At 38.4% G+C, this 15,655-nt stretch overlaps 1 protein-coding gene and 1 long non-coding RNA gene across 6 annotated transcripts in view; one reads left to right on the plus strand and one right to left on the minus strand.

The window, feature by feature from the left end:
* The window catches only part of LOC308386675, a 32,242-nt gene extending 18,947 nt beyond the window's left edge, over positions 1-13,295 (plus strand). The window contains exon 3 of the long non-coding RNA XR_013969839.1: positions 12,221-13,295. This is a non-coding gene — a long non-coding RNA (uncharacterized lncRNA). The remainder of the gene's footprint in view (positions 1-12,220) is intronic.
* Positions 5,577-15,655, minus strand: part of ncam1a (neural cell adhesion molecule 1a) — a 273,207-nt gene continuing 263,128 nt past the window's right edge. For 3 of the 5 annotated variants that reach the window (XM_080866378.1, XM_080866377.1, XM_080866379.1), the window contains one exon: positions 5,577-10,076. In XM_080866378.1, the coding sequence (XP_080722504.1) occupies positions 9,956-10,076 (121 nt within the window). In that variant the 3' untranslated portion in view covers positions 5,577-9,955. The remainder of the gene's footprint in view (positions 10,077-15,655) is intronic. The other 2 variants (XM_080866380.1, XM_080866381.1) reach the window with 1 other exon arrangement.

Consider the following 15,655-nt stretch of genomic DNA (forward strand, 5'->3'; position numbering starts at 1 on the left):
TTATTGCACTTCCCCATCATATCTTTTTCTCAGGACATCCATCCATCCATCCATCCATCCATCCATCCATCCATCCATCCATCCATCTCCAATCCAATGTAATCATTCTTTTGGAAATCTGTATTGTCCAGTTCCAGTTTTGTGTTAACAATACGTGGCCTGCAGTGCTTTTCAGATCTTCAGTGATCTTCATTAAACCAAACCAGAGAATCAAAGATTGTCTTGGTTACACTTTTCCTAGACATTCCAGACAACAAACACATCGGAGGAGAATAAAACGAAATAAAACAAATTATAATAAATCGGCTTCGTCAAGCGAGATGGTGAGAAGGAGGGGGGGGTGCAATAATTGCAGTTGTTTCATGTGTGTACCTGTTGTGTCAACCCCCTTCATCCTCTGTCTGTCTGTTCTGTGACCAGAGGACGAGAGTGGGCAACAATACTGCCAGCTGCGGCCACAAGCTGTGAGCAAAAGCCATTCATTTAAAAGGAGTTTTTGTTCAGCTTAAGAAGTGAAGTGGGAAGTTATTTCTTTGAAGAAGCCCCCTTCTGAAGATTTGCTGATAAAAAACCGAAGGTTCTGTAATTTGCCGGAACTCCTGGTGCATTCCTGTGAAAGGTCCAGTACACTAAGAGAATACCAAAACAGGAAAAGAAAATGGGCAGTCTGATTTTCTGTAAAAAGTATGTGAATACACTGAAAATTTTCTACATATATATGTGTGACTTTAAAAACAAATCAACAAACTACCCAAATTACATTATTTTCTACATACATATTTTTAAGTTTAGTTATCACTTATGGTTAGTGATAAGCCCCTTGATGACTGCACTTTCTGTATTTAAAAATGCTTATAAGGAGTCTTGAAATTGAGATAAAAAGCAGAAGTCTGTGAAGTTGAATTATTAATGTACTATAAGCTGGGTCAGTGCCAAATACCAAAGCACAATAACACTAATCCTCTTGTAAAAATGGAATTCAGCCACAAAAGAAAAAGAAAAAAGTACAACACTGTGTAGGAATGGTGCTTTTCATTTATGTAGTATAAGTCTTTCACATGGTACAAATATTAACTTAAACAACGATTTGCAAAATGTAGATTTTCTTTTAAAATCTAAACTTTTGTGTTATTATTGGCCTCATTTCACCTTTACACATAAAAAACCTATTTATTAATATATCAAACACAGAATAGTTGTGTAACACAAAACTATTGTTATTATTATCATTATTATTATTAAATTTCAGCCCTGCTGCAAAAAAATGCAAAACCAAACATAATACTAGGAAAATAAGCTCATGTAGAGGAAAATATAAATGTCGTCTATACATAAAGAGTTCATAGCAAAAAGAGAAAGTTGCTGAAAGAGATCTGGAAAGCTCTTTGGGTCGTTTGTCATTTTTTCTTTTTAGCATGTTATTTTCCCAGTGTCAGAGTATCAGTCACGCTTTATTCCCCAGTGCAAAAAAACTGATAAAAACTGATTATTTGTGCACAATGTATCCATGTCTGCATATCAAACATCTTTTGTGCCAGCTGCCTGTCTGCTGAATGCTACTAAAAAACAAAATAAAGAAATAAAGTTTACAAGATCTTACTGTAAAGAATGGCTTTTTTTCCTTCCAGCATGCGTGCATACTGGAAGCGACTTACGGCAGTACAAATAGCATTAAATGATGAAATCTGTTGTCCATCTACTGTATATTCTGCTACTTTACTCAGCTCCTAGAATATTGTATTTTGATTTGGTTTGGCCAAATTCAAAGACTGAAATAAATAAAAATATAAAGATTAGCTCACATCTAAACAAATAAAAAAATACTTTTTCCTGCTTTTAAACATTTTACGATTACTCAAGAATGAAATAAAAACTGAATTTTGGAGAACTCTTCTTTTCTTTTTCTCCCCCCCCCCAATTGTTGATTCCTATTTGTTACTATTTAACTCAGAAGAGTAATTAAACAGATGCCTATTGCCCTGTACTGCCTTCTCAGAAGCACATCTAAACCAAAAGTACTCGATGTCCATCCAAAAATTATAGCACAATAAAAACAGGTTCTTCTTGGTTAAAGATTGGCTTAAAAATGTAGATGACTCTTCACAAGGAAAGTTTGGGAGAAGGGAGGGGGAATTGTATGAGAAGAAAAGTTCTTGGCATGGTGGCCACAGTGTGTGAGTTTGTGTGCGTGTGTGTCTATGTGCGTGTGTCTGTGTGTGCTATGATGTAACACTGATGTGATTTAGAGGTTGGGAAGCAGAGATGAAGCAGAGTGTTCTGGATAGGAATTCATGGCTGGCTGACCCTGTGCTGAGGCAAAAGAAAAAGGAACAAGACAGGAACAGCCTGGAAATGAGAAGACCAAAACGTGGCTCTGCATGACAAAAAACAAATACGTCTCAAAAATCTGAAAGGAAAGCTATGAGAAAAGAGAGAGAGAATCTGCTGTGCAAACATCTGCTTCTGTATATTTCAAGAACAAACCGAGGCTCAGTGTCTGGTACATTCAGACTGCATTCTAATCTGCTCAACAAAGCTGACTATGATGAGAAGCGTGGCCTTCTGTTTCATCAAATCATTCCATCTCCAGTGAATACATTTGATTGTTTACAACAATTTACAGGCTTTTAATTTGGAAAATTATTCTATCGTTTGGCACAAAATATTACCGGCATTCTGTTTGGGAACATTATATTGATGCTTATGCCGAGGGTGGGCTCCAAGGCAGTTCAAAGACCCAGATCGTGCTCAAATCGCTACAGCAGACAGGCACTGTCAGAAGCAATCAGGGAAACATTTGAACACTTTCAGACGCTTCTCACATATATGCGCATATCTGAATGTGAAATTTCTTGTTTCTTGTGGTTAATTTCTGTTTGCACTTTAGAATATGCCAGGAAATCTCACAAAGAGAGAAGAAGCTAATTGCTCTGACTCTGTGTGGCAAGTGAGTTCACTGTGAAATTGTGCCTTAAATCACAGAGACACCAGGTATCCTAACAATAAACTCTTCTAAAAAGAACCAGAAGGAAAAAGTTCCTAAGGTTTGTAAGAAAATTACCCCAAAACTGGGTTGTTGATGACCACTATTAAATTTCTCAAGCTTATACGGTAAGATGTTTATGTGCTCAGTCTTTAGTGTTAACTCATTTGCTGTCCCCATCTCAGTTCAACACAGGCCCGAGTATCTTGATGCACGCTCAATCATCCAGGTAGACCTTTTACAATGTGTGGTCATCTCCACAGTTGTATATTTTCTCACTTGTGCCATTCGGACAGCAATTAATGCTTAAAACATGCTGCAAATGGAAACTTTGACAATGACAAAAGGTAGACAAAAATCTACATAAATGACTCAACCACTTTACTAATTAACTCATTACCACACGTTGACTAATGTCCTCTCTAAACAAGAGATAGGTGTGGTGTGTACCAATCAGCGTAACACATGGCTTCACTATTATAAGGCTGTGTGTGCGCGACGGCAGAATTAAATGTGTGTTCAGACAGGTAGTAGCCACGAGGTTAGGCTATGTGCTTGTAGTTATCTGTGTATGGGATCAATCCCAGGCCAACGAAAACCACACTGGACCATTGTTATAGAAAGGGGGGAGGGACAGAGCCCTTGAAAAGCACCCTAATCTGGTGAGTGCAAAGTTGAGCAGATGAGTGGAATGATCTCTACAGAAAAGGAGAAATGGGATGATATGGAGCTTTGAAGAGTCATATTACTTATGTAGCTGATACTTGGTTCTGATAAACCGCATGAAAATGGGACCTGCATACTGCTGTGAATCACAGCTCCACAACTTTGTTTAAATGCTCTTTTTTACTAGGGTGTAACTATATTAGGGTAGTTAAACATACCTCAAGTGTAAAATACAAAAACAGCTCAACTTCACATCTTTTACCAGTCTAACATAAACCTCATTAGTGTTAGTGAACTGATTTTATTTACAGCGATTTGTATTCCTTCTACAGTGCTTCAACATTTCTGATTTAAAGACAATCTAATCATGTATTGATTGCTTTTGCTCAACATTTCTTGAGTTAGCCTGCCACCTTTTGGAAAACATAGGATCATTTAATATCCATAAGAACTACTGAGGAAAGTCTGATTATTTAGACGGCAAGGGTCTAATTAGTCCCACAAGCATTCATTAAAATGTGTCTGCTGTTAATTTAGTACTAAAATGGAACAGAGTTTAACATTAGATGTTCTATTGTTGTCAGAAATCGACAATATCTAGTTATTTAGTTTATAAAGACATTAAAAGATAATAGAGTAATATTATGTTAATTACAGAAAATAATGTAGTGTCACTAATCTTGTAACAACTAAATCATCCTGTGATTTAGTTGTTTAGCGTCAGGTCCATTTTCAAGCTTGGAGCATACTGCTCTCTAATGGTCATTATAGAGAACTGCATAGGGTCTGATGCAGTGTATAAATGTATGTCAATGGGTATTTCTTCTTGTAACAAGAAGTTTATCAGCATGAGTGTTTCATACGTCAAAGAGGAGAAGAAAAAGAAAAAAAATACTAATGTTTCTGTTTCATCCATGTAAAAACTCCCAGCTAATATAAGGTGTTAAGTAAAAATGCTGTTTTTATGTTCATAAATGAGTGGATATTTCTTTTTAGGTAAAAAAATAAAACAAACCCAAAAATGTAAGCAATTTAAAGAGGTGGCAAACTGAATTTTAAGGTCATACTCTGTAAATGTATTTTATTTACTCAACATTTATGTTCTGTTAATCCAGTATTTAACATGTTACTGCGACAAGTCTAGTATATAAACATACAGTATTTAAAAATATTAATACTTTAACACAAATATTCACTTTATATGTTATATATTAAATATAATTAATAATTAATATAATTATTTACAACAACAAAAAGCTTATTTTTCTTTTTTTTTAAGTCTAGGTAAGTGTTTTGAAATCAGTTGCAGTAGTAGTGAATTTCTTGACCATGAACATGGCATCTGGCTACAATAATGGTTTGCATTTTTGCCTTACAAGTCAAATATCCCCAGTCTGATGCTTGGAGAAGACGCAGATCCCTCTGTGGCTGCGTCAAGAAAGGGCATCATAAAAAAACATTCCCAGCGTAAACACGCGGAACAATCTGCTGTGGCGATCCCTTATATATCTAGTTATTTTTTCCTACTATGAAAATACTTTAATACAATTCTCAGAATGTTTAATAAGAATAAAATTCAAGGTACTGTCGCTGAATAGCCACATTTTCCTTCTTTAAAAGATCAAAAGAAATTTTGCTCGATAAATTATTGCCTTAAAATACAGGCCACTGCTTTGAAGGTATTTACCTTCAAATAATGAATGTGATAACTAATCTTAACTGTAGCTTTCAGTCTTCTTTGACAAACATTTGACTAACAGATATCACCGGTGAACTTTTCTAGGTTACTTACATAAAGAACAATTTTTTCATTGCAAGTTTTCTGAAATGCATGTTTAAATATGCAAACGAGGTAGTAAGCATCCCATCATGTGTGTCTGCACAATTCTTGGTATGAAAGAAAAAACCTTAACAAGATGCATTTTTCCTTTAATTTTATTGAACACAAAATTTCCGGCAGAATGCAAGGTCAGAATGTTCTTTTTGCCTCAGTTAGTATTCAGTATTTACAATTGTGACAGTGGGCAGACAGACAGAAGAGTGGCAGCCTACAGATTTTTTTACCTGCAGCATAGAGCTGATGTTTATACACACACACACACAAAGCATAAGAAAAAAAAGAATGGGGAGCTCTGGATCAAAGAGAGTGACCAGTGTTGGCAGTGGAAGCTGAAGGCTCCTGTCTGACTGAATAGGAAGAAGTTTGGGGTTAGACATTTGTGTGCAGGGGATTTATTCTATTCTCTGTGAGATAGAGAACCTTGAAAGGATGCTTTTCATCTTTTTGAAAACCTGAAAAACTCCTCGAGTAGAACTAGATGTCTTTATTCTTACTGAATCAAGTGGTGGAGTCAAAGGAAAAATCCAAGGCTGCTTCTGTGTCGTTCTTGTATTTTTGAGGCTTTGAACAAAGGCCTCTGGCTCACCCGATGTGACTTCACAAATGAATTTTAGGAGGTGTGACTGGAGTGGAAAAAGTTTTCATGTACAATACTTTCACAGGGGAAACAGTGAGGTTTGGTCATGAGACCGCACCCTTTAAAAAAAAATTACAATTCAGAGCTGTGCAAGGAAATCACGTTTCTTTTGAAGCAAAATTGCGCAAACAGGACAAAGTTACACAACACAGGGTCAATACAATTCATTAAGCCATAAATAGTTTTTACATAGCAAAAGTGATTACGTGGTAGTATCCTTCTAATATATGTTGCATGCTTGCTTTAGACAAATGTGTTTCAAATATTATAGAGAATGTGAGACCTGAGCGTCAATGTGCCTTGTACTCCAATGTCAGTGTTTTCGAAACATCTTTGTAATATGGTTTGCCCCCCAGTTCAGTTTATTACAGTTTTGACTTGTATTAGTTATGACAAGAGGTTAACTATAAAGATCTACACCACGTGTGTATTTAGGCATTTAAAATTTCCATTTATTATGACAGAAGTGATGACCAAACATAAATACTGTATACAAGACCAAATTATAATAAACCAGAATTCTCCTTCAGCAAGGACACTGCAAGCACTCATAATAACACAATGATACAGCCATTTAAGACTTATATGAGACAACAAAGCTCGGCTTAATTAACAAATCAAATGCAGTAAATGAAAAAGCAAATCAGCAGGGAAATGGAGATGTGAAATGTTTAATGCAGACACTGAAAGAAACTGATCGCATGCCAACATTTTCATATTTAAAGGCACTGTGTCTTTCCAGTTTGCTGCTGTCAGACTTCTGTACATCGGTGTTGCTAATTCTGTCGCATACTATCAGCTACATGTTTCACAAGCTATTTCAACTCTATGACAAAGGACTCAATGGCTTCACACATTCAGTGTACTAGCTTGCAGCCTAAAGTAGGAGGAACACTGTACAAAAAAAGGTCACACATAGTCTCATTACCTTTCAAATCCATAGCAGTGTGGAAAAAATGTTTTCGGTGAACTTCTAAACATATGACGAGATCTTTCATTTCCAAGGATACGTTTAATTCCTGCTTAAAAGAGGCCAAGTTCGTTAAGATTTGCTGAAAAGGTTAGAGTGTACATTCATTTCAAGTCACTAATCCAGGTTTTTAAATCACATTTTTCTTTAGAAATCCTTATGGTCTGTGACAGATTGGATATTTTTATTGGTTCAAAAAAAATCTGTGAATTTAGGGGTTTTCAGACCCACTGCTGCAGATGTATAAAATCAAGCATCTTGGCCACACAGTCTGGTTTTAGAAACATTTGTGAAAAAATGGGTCGTTCTAAAGCGCTCACTCAATTTGAACGTGGTACTGTAATAGGATGCCACCGTTGCAACAAGTCAGTTTGCGAAATTTCTTCCCTTTCCCCCAATGAGCTGTAAGTGGTATTACAAAGTGGAAAGGTTTAGCAACCACAGCCACTCAGCCATGACTTGGCAGACCCTATGAAGTTATAGAGCAGAGTGGCTGAGTGCTGAGACGCATAGAGTGTAAATGCTGCCAATGCTCTGCTGACTCAATAACTGCAGAATTTAAAACCTCCTCTGGCATTAACGCAAAATCTGTGCACCGGGAGCTTTATGGTATGGGTTTCTATGCACAAGCAGCTTATGTCTTTGTACTGTACATGCTCACAAATTTCTGTAATGATCAGAGAATGGTTGATATTAGGTTTCCTAATAGAAAGAAGCAGTTACAATTATAGACTGGTTACACAAAAAGCTCAAGATGATCACTTAACCAACTCATCTACAAACTTTCGGACATTTTTAATAAAGTTTCCAGCAACTAGACTTTGTTGGTAAATGCAGTGGTAACACAAGCTCACACTGAGTGCAGCTGTGGTGTAAGTGTAAAAACAACAGCTGAGACGATTAGACGGTTAAATCACTGACAGGTAAGCGAATCTAAACAAGCTGAGCTTTTGAATCTCCCGGTGAGTGATGGAGGTTAGCCCAGTCAAGACAAATCTGTGTCAAATATTCAACAACCCTAAGCTAAAGTTCAAACAAACAAACTGAACTGAACACATCTGGCCTCTGATTCACATTTAAGCCCAAAGCTGTCATGTAAACAGCTGGTCAAGAATGCTTAAAGGAGACCTCTAGAAGGAGACTTTGAGGTGACAGCATGTGAGAGAAAAGGAGGTAAAGGTAAATTTCCTCCATTAATCTAAAAACGTTAATGGGTTTGTGTTGTTATATACTGCTTCCAAGGTAAACTCACAAGGACTAAAACTAATGGTTTGCTGTAGTCAAACAGTGAGACCAAAAATTATACACAGGAAGTTGCATTATTTTCAATGTAAGGTAGAGAGCAGACAGTGTCAAATATTAGTTGCAGATCTATCTATATAGCTTAATTTACCGAAGTACTACCCAGAAGAAATAGTGGCCATAAGTCAGATTTCCATTATTTACATCCTGTAGCATCCCATTTCATTGGTCCCATTTATTTAATATATAATCAATGATCAATCCGTCTATTACATTTGGTCACATGTTAACTTGCTTGAGCTGGTGAAGAGCGAAAACAGTATTAATAAATGACTAGTGGGTTTTAGGATACTGATGATATCGAGTATGTAACAGAAGTTTTCACCAAATTCAGTCAAAAATAAGGTAGCAATTCTTCTTTGAAACAAGACTTCATCCAGCCTTGAAAGCTGGACTTTAAGAGATGTAATCACTGCAAAGAAACACATTTGTACTCTTCGGTATTCTTCACTGTCACCACTTAATTTAAACCCAACTTGTCTCCTGAAACTTAAGTTTATATACACTTAATAAGCAACATAATAATAGGTTGCACAAATACATTCAGTCAAAATGTATGCATGATCACCTTCTCTGTGTTTTACCCCAAACGTGTTGATGCGTGTAATTCAAATAATGCACTGTTTATAGACTTGCCCTTAACTCGGAGCAAATCTATAAAATAATTTGTAAGCATGCATTAGCTACGTGTCTTGTAAAAAACCATTAGATTGCTGTATATAAATGTCATTTTTAGGACAACAGGGTTGAAACCAATTAATAGTAGTACTTATAGCATGATACATTTTTCACTGGTGTTTTCTTTCATTTATCATGGCTTAGGATACATCTGGACCAGAAACACACAGAGACAACAAAAAAAAGTCTGAATATGAACCAAATGACAGCAACACATACAGAAATACAGTAAACTTGCAAAATCAGGCATGCTAATGTTCTAATCTCTAGCACTGGAAATAACACATAAAAAAGCTAAATAGGCAGTTTATCTGCATATTATTCAAACACAAAAAATATCGACAGAAGAAAAAAAAGACCCATTTTTTCATAATGCATTACCATGATGATGACCATACTGCATAAAGAATAGTAGCATCGGTAATGTACATGACTTACATGTGTGTACATCATGAAGGCAGTAATCAGTGAAGTAAAGCTACAGTCCAACCATGTTTATCTACAGGAAAATGTCGATTCTTCTCCGCTGATCAATTTAATATTAAGTCAAAGAAAGAAGGTGAATTACAAGAGATCAATTTTTTTCTGTGACAAATAAACAGGTAAACTTATGTAAAGGAACTAAGGCAAGTGCATGAGGTCTTTACATATTCCTGGTCAGAAGACACTGCAGAAAGAGAAAGAGACCAATGGTTTTCTTTTTTCTAATTTTTTTTTTCAGTTGCTTCTTGTTGGTTTTTCTAATGCAACGGGGTGGTGTGTGAAATTGCTTTGAGGTTTCAGTGACTGTGACCAACCCCTTTTAACCTTAAAACCCAACAACCCGAACCCTCCCAACCCTACGTGCCCTCTTCTTCTTGCTGCTCACGGCCAAGAAGATTACGCTTTACTTTCGTTGCCATTCATCTGAGGAGCCTCGTTGGGAACGGTCTTCACTTCGGCTGTGGCATTCTTCACCTCCGCCTCGCCTTTAGTGCTATCATCCTTCACAGTCTTACCACTACAGGCACAAATGTAAGAATGAGAGAGACACAGAAAGACAAAAAGAGAGGAGATTCTGTTAGCAGCAAATCACTAAGTCTCTCTTTCACAGCTAAACGGTCTGTTCTGAGCTGCCTTTTGTATCATTTTTCAAAGAAAGAAGGGAGGGGGAAATTGGGGGAAAACATGCAAGATGCTTTGAGGGAATTTGTTTTCCCTCCTGGAACTGAATGCATTTCACACATAATGGGATCAAGCTCACTATCCTAGCCAGACATCAAATAAGAGTACATGGATGTCACAGCTACTTTCAAGGAACAATGAATGCTGATGTGGAATGAGACAGGGCTGGTACAGTAGCCACAATGGATGAGGGAATGAAAGACTGAGGCATAACCTACAACACAAACTACAATTCACAAGAGGATTACATGCCATCTGGACTGAGCTGAGATACAATGGAAAGAGACTTTTGGGCCATACATCATTTAAGTTGAAAACTTTCTGGTGTTCTGGCTCGGATTTTTCTTTTTTAAGGGCATTGCTTTTATGTCTTCTGTACCGTGCTCCTACTGTGCCTTAGAAAAATAAGGCAGGGACAGTGCAATATATAAGATCTGTAAATATATCTAAACCTGACCGCCTTCTTAGATGTCATCTTATAAATTTTTGGTGTCAACTCCTTTAAATATGGTGTAATTATTCATATAAACTGTAAAGCTCCACTAGCATCCCCCAGTGGCTGAACTGCTTATTACATTACACAATTAAGTTTTTGCTGAGCAGTCACTCAGAATGTACAAAAAGGTAAACATAGCCTGTATCCTCTTGGGCTAATAAATGCTGTCAGCAGGATGTGAGATTATGAAGAAAAAAAATGTTTGCAGACTTGACACTTTTCTCCCCCCAGTGTTCCAAGAAGGAGAACTTTTTTTAATGTAATAATATAAATGCACATTACAGGAATTTACATTTTATTTGTGTCCTGGGGGGATGACCAAAAGCTTCAGGGAAATGTTCAGTTTAAATTCATGTTACTGTTAGTTTTCAAGAGTTATGGGGATGGGAAACTGTGAATGGTGCAGATGAGGCTGTTGGATGCTTTGAGTTCTTTTGGCTCCGGTTCAACAGTCTTAAACTGCACAGGGAATCTTTCTTTTAGCTATTTTTGCAATTCAATTTTTTAACTGAATTGCAACAGTTTATAAAATTTTTTCGGTCTGTTAGAAAAAAGTCAGCTGGACGTTGCTTTAAACCCTCTCTGGAGCTCTCTTCACTGAGTCAGTGTCCGATTGAAGTTCGGTCCTGTTTTCTGTCTCTCTTTATCCCTGGGCATCTTTTTATGATTCATTCAGTTGTTCCATTTTTGTTACCAATGAAAATATACCGACAACTCCTGGAGAACAAAAAGCATCTTTTCTTGTTTGTGTTTGTGGAATCAAGACTTATTTTCCCCCAAAGAGATTTATTATGTTGTAGAAGCCAGAACTGCATTGTGAAATCAATTTATAAAGTATTTTCCCCTTCCCGAGTTTTCATTTTCTTGCACAGTTCTCGCACTTACATGCTCATCAAAAACCTAAAACCAAAACATAATATTAGACAAAGACAACCCGAGTAAGTCCAGGATATAGTATTTTAATGATGCTTTCATGTATTACCTTGTTTTATGTGAAAAATGTAATTTTGGCCCTTTGTTAAATCCTGAATTAACTTTGATTAAATACATTTTTTGGAAAGCTGAGTTCAATTTCACTAGCTACACCCAGGAAAGATTACTGCCAGACCTGTTGGATCCAGCGTGTCTGTGTGACTGTGGCTTAAAAAATAAGGTCAGCTAAAAAAAAATAATCTCAAAAGGCAACACCTCATGCCACAATCTAAAGAAAAACAGCTGAGAAACAAAGTCATTGACATCTATCGGTTTGGAAAGGGTTAAAAAGCCATTTCTAAGGTTTTGGGACTCCAGAGAACCACAGTGAGAGCCATTGTCCACAATGGAGACAACATAACAGAATCCCAGGACTGGCTGGACAACCAAAATAGGGTCACAAAAGAACTCAGAATAACATCTTGAAGAGTTAAGTTCAGTCTTCACGATTAAACAAATAAAAAAATAAACTGGTGTTACGAACTTGCATGTCCATGTGTTTGTTTGTGCAGGTGTTGTGTCTTTTTATGTTAATTTAGCTGTGCCAGGGCCCTGCTCCGATCGGTGCGTGAATACACTGCCTCGACGTGACTGGTTCCAGCTGGAGGACCCGCCCATTAAAAGGAGGCTGGAGTACTACAGCGGAAGAGGTCCTCGCGTTTCTCCTCATGACCCAGCAGTATTCCTGTGGCAGCCGCTGGCTGCAGTGCGCTTAGAAGTTGTGGAAGTGGAGTGGGTAGGGGTGAGCTGCTGTTTCTTTTGATCACCCGTTTTCTCCTGTTTTGAGTTAGTTAAGGAGGTCAGACTCTGTCTTTATTTTTGACTTTGTTTTGGTAAGGTCAGGGGTGCGGGATTTGTGTAGATTTGTTTTGTTTATTGTTTTGGCCTTGGCTCACCCTGAAGTGTTGACACTCTCGTTTTGGTTCCTTTATTTCACATTGTAAATAAACCACATTGTAACTAACGGATTTGTTTCTTGTGGCTGCTTGGGTCTTGGGGGGGAAGCGAGTGCCTCACTCATGTTATTGCCTGGCCCTAGACGGGTCGTAACACTGGGCAAAAATGGCATCCATGGGAAAGTTCCAAGGTGAAAACCACTGCTGACCAAAAAGAACAAAAGAAGGAAAAACCCGCCAAACATCTTGATGATCCCTAAGGAATCAAAAGAACATCAGAGCAACAATCAAACATGGTGGTGGTAGTGTGACGATCTGGAGCTGCTTTGTTGCTTCAGGACCTGGACCACTTGCTGTAATTGATGCAACCATGAATTCTGCTCCCTACCATTAAATCCTGAAGGAGAATGTCTGGCCATCAAATGAGTTCGGGTTATTCAGCAGGACAATGATCCTAGACACACCAGCAAGCCTATAAAAAACTGCACTTTGTGTTTACTTGGGTTATCTTTGTCCATCCATTCACTAGCGCTTATCCTTTTCAGGGTACGCGCGGAGGGCGCTGGAGCCTATCCCAGCTGTCATAGTGCGAGAGGTAGGGTACACCCTGAATGGGTCGCCAGTCTGTCGCAGGGCTAATACATAGACAGAGACAACCAGTCGCACTCACATTCAACCCCCCCCCCCCCCCCCCCCCCCCCCCCCACACACACACACACACACCTATGGGCAATTTAGTGTTTCCAAGTAGGGATGGGTACCGGTGTCCATAAACATGACATAAACGGTAGTAACCAGACCGAAAAGCAGCGCACATTTCGGTGCTTTATTTCGGTGCTTTTTTTTCCTGAGCTGTGATACACTTTAGATTCTAGCCAATCATTTTACGTTTCCGAGGATAGTAGGCGGGGCCAGGTACGTACGTTCTGTTAGAGCAGAGCTACAGATTAAAAATGTCCAAGGCGAAGCGGTCAAAAGTCTGGCTGTACTTCACAGCAAAATATGCAAACTCAGCAGCAACAAGTGCTTTAAGCTGATACTGTGATACTGTCAAAGGAGGTAACACCTCAAATCCGATGAAACACCTGGCGACGCATAGCGTTTTTTTTAAAAGCCCAGAAATGCGCCGTATTTGATAGCTTGCTGCGAGACCTCACACCTAGCACATCTACTGCGGGTGGGTTGCCTGTTATGCAACATCCCCCAAAAACACGAAGAGGAGAGTCCTGGCCCCTAGCCCTGCCAGTGTAGCAGAAATGATGACGGATGATGGTGGCAGCAGCAGCCGTTCTTCTCTGCGTGAGTAGCTTAATGTTGTTCGTGTAATTTACGTTGAGTAGGCTAACCACGTTATTACATTAATGCATGTAAGGTGAACTAGCAAACATCATCATAGCTACATGCTGCTGTCTTCTTGTTTGATGGCAGATACTCCCTTCACCCTGGCTAAAAAGGCTAAAATGACCAAAGAAAAAGTGGAAAACAGTTAAACATGAGAGGTTTAGGACAAAGTTTGTGTGTTTTCCATTGTTTAAGCACTGCTTCCAGCCAAGAGTGATACCATATATGCCCCATAGCTGCAGAAAAGGCTAACATTGTTATATTTTTACAAAAAACAGCTGAACATGAGAGGTTTTTGGACCAATTTTGTGTTCTCCATTCTTTAAGCACCGGTTCGAGCACCGTTTGAGCACCGGCACCGTTTCAAAAGTACCGATTTGGCACCGGTATCGGATAAAACCTAAACGATACCCATCCCTATTTCCAAGTAACCTAACCCCACTGACTGCATGTCTTTGGACTGTGGGAGGAAGCTGGAGAACCCACGCAAACACGGGGAGAACATGCAAACTCTGGCTTATCTTTGTCAAATATCGAAATGTATTTGATTTTAAATATGTGACAAATATGCAAAAAAAGAAGAAATCAGGAAGGGGGAAATACTTTTTCACTGCACTATACAGGTTTGCGTTGTGCAATTAACTATATAAAAGGTTTAAACAACGATGTATTTTCTGCCATCTATTTCCACATTTTCACTATACTAATATTCCACACAGAGCTGCAGTCCATTGTTTGACATTAGCACTGTACTGTTGCTCATTCAAAATTCTGCCTATCCTATTAGAATGACCAATTAACCTAACAAGTGTGTCTTTAGACTCTGGGAGGAAGCCGGAGTATCCAGAGAGAACCCACGTGGGGACGGGGACAACAGGCTTGACATGCCAGCTGCGGTAATTGAACCCAGGACCTTCCTGGTAACAGGCGACAATGCTAACCACTTAAACCCTCTCTTCTATAATCAACTTGCTTCAACTTTTGACCTTTACGCAGTAGAATTCACATCTGTGAGTCATTTATGCAGTTACTCCAGTTTCAAGTTACTCTCAACTTCACTGAGAACCAAATTACTGATCATTGTGAGTCTAACTGTATTTCAAGCACGTGCAAGCTTCTAAAGAGCTATGCAGGGTATTAGTCACTTTTTAAAATCATTCTTACATCATCAGAAACTACTCACAAGTGCACAATTGTATTGGCTGTTGAGTCAAGGTCACATTAGACACATCATTAGATCAATGTTAAAGATACATTTAAAATCTAGGAATAATAATGAGTGTAAAACATCTATTAATAATGAATTCTTAAAGGTACATATTCTATAGTCTGCTCTTATTTCGTCTCTTCTGTTAAAATAAGTCCAGAGGAGGGCTCTACCGCTCAGATATCCAATAAACCCACAAGAAGTCTGACAAGACATTTTAGTGTTGGGATGCTGAAGAAGGATCACCACATAGATCAGTGGGAGAGCTGTGCTTCAGTCCTGTCAGAGTTATGAAGAAAAATCCCCCTGATGACAAGTTTGGTTTTATCAAGGTGATGTTGAGCTGACAAGAGCCCTGCTTCCAACTACCTCTCAACTCCCCATACTTCATCACTGACATCTTCCTCTGGCCATCCAAGTGAGTAAAGTATGAGATGAAGAAGGCAGAGAAAGAGGAGTGGCTGTCAGCAAGCCTCTGTAATTTATCTTCTGCAGCTTCCTCG

The sequence above is a fragment of the Rhamphochromis sp. 'chilingali' genome, assembly GCF_963969265.1.
Source record: "Rhamphochromis sp. 'chilingali' genome assembly, chromosome: 19".
Taxonomy (NCBI): Eukaryota; Metazoa; Chordata; class Actinopteri; order Cichliformes; family Cichlidae; genus Rhamphochromis; species Rhamphochromis sp. 'chilingali'.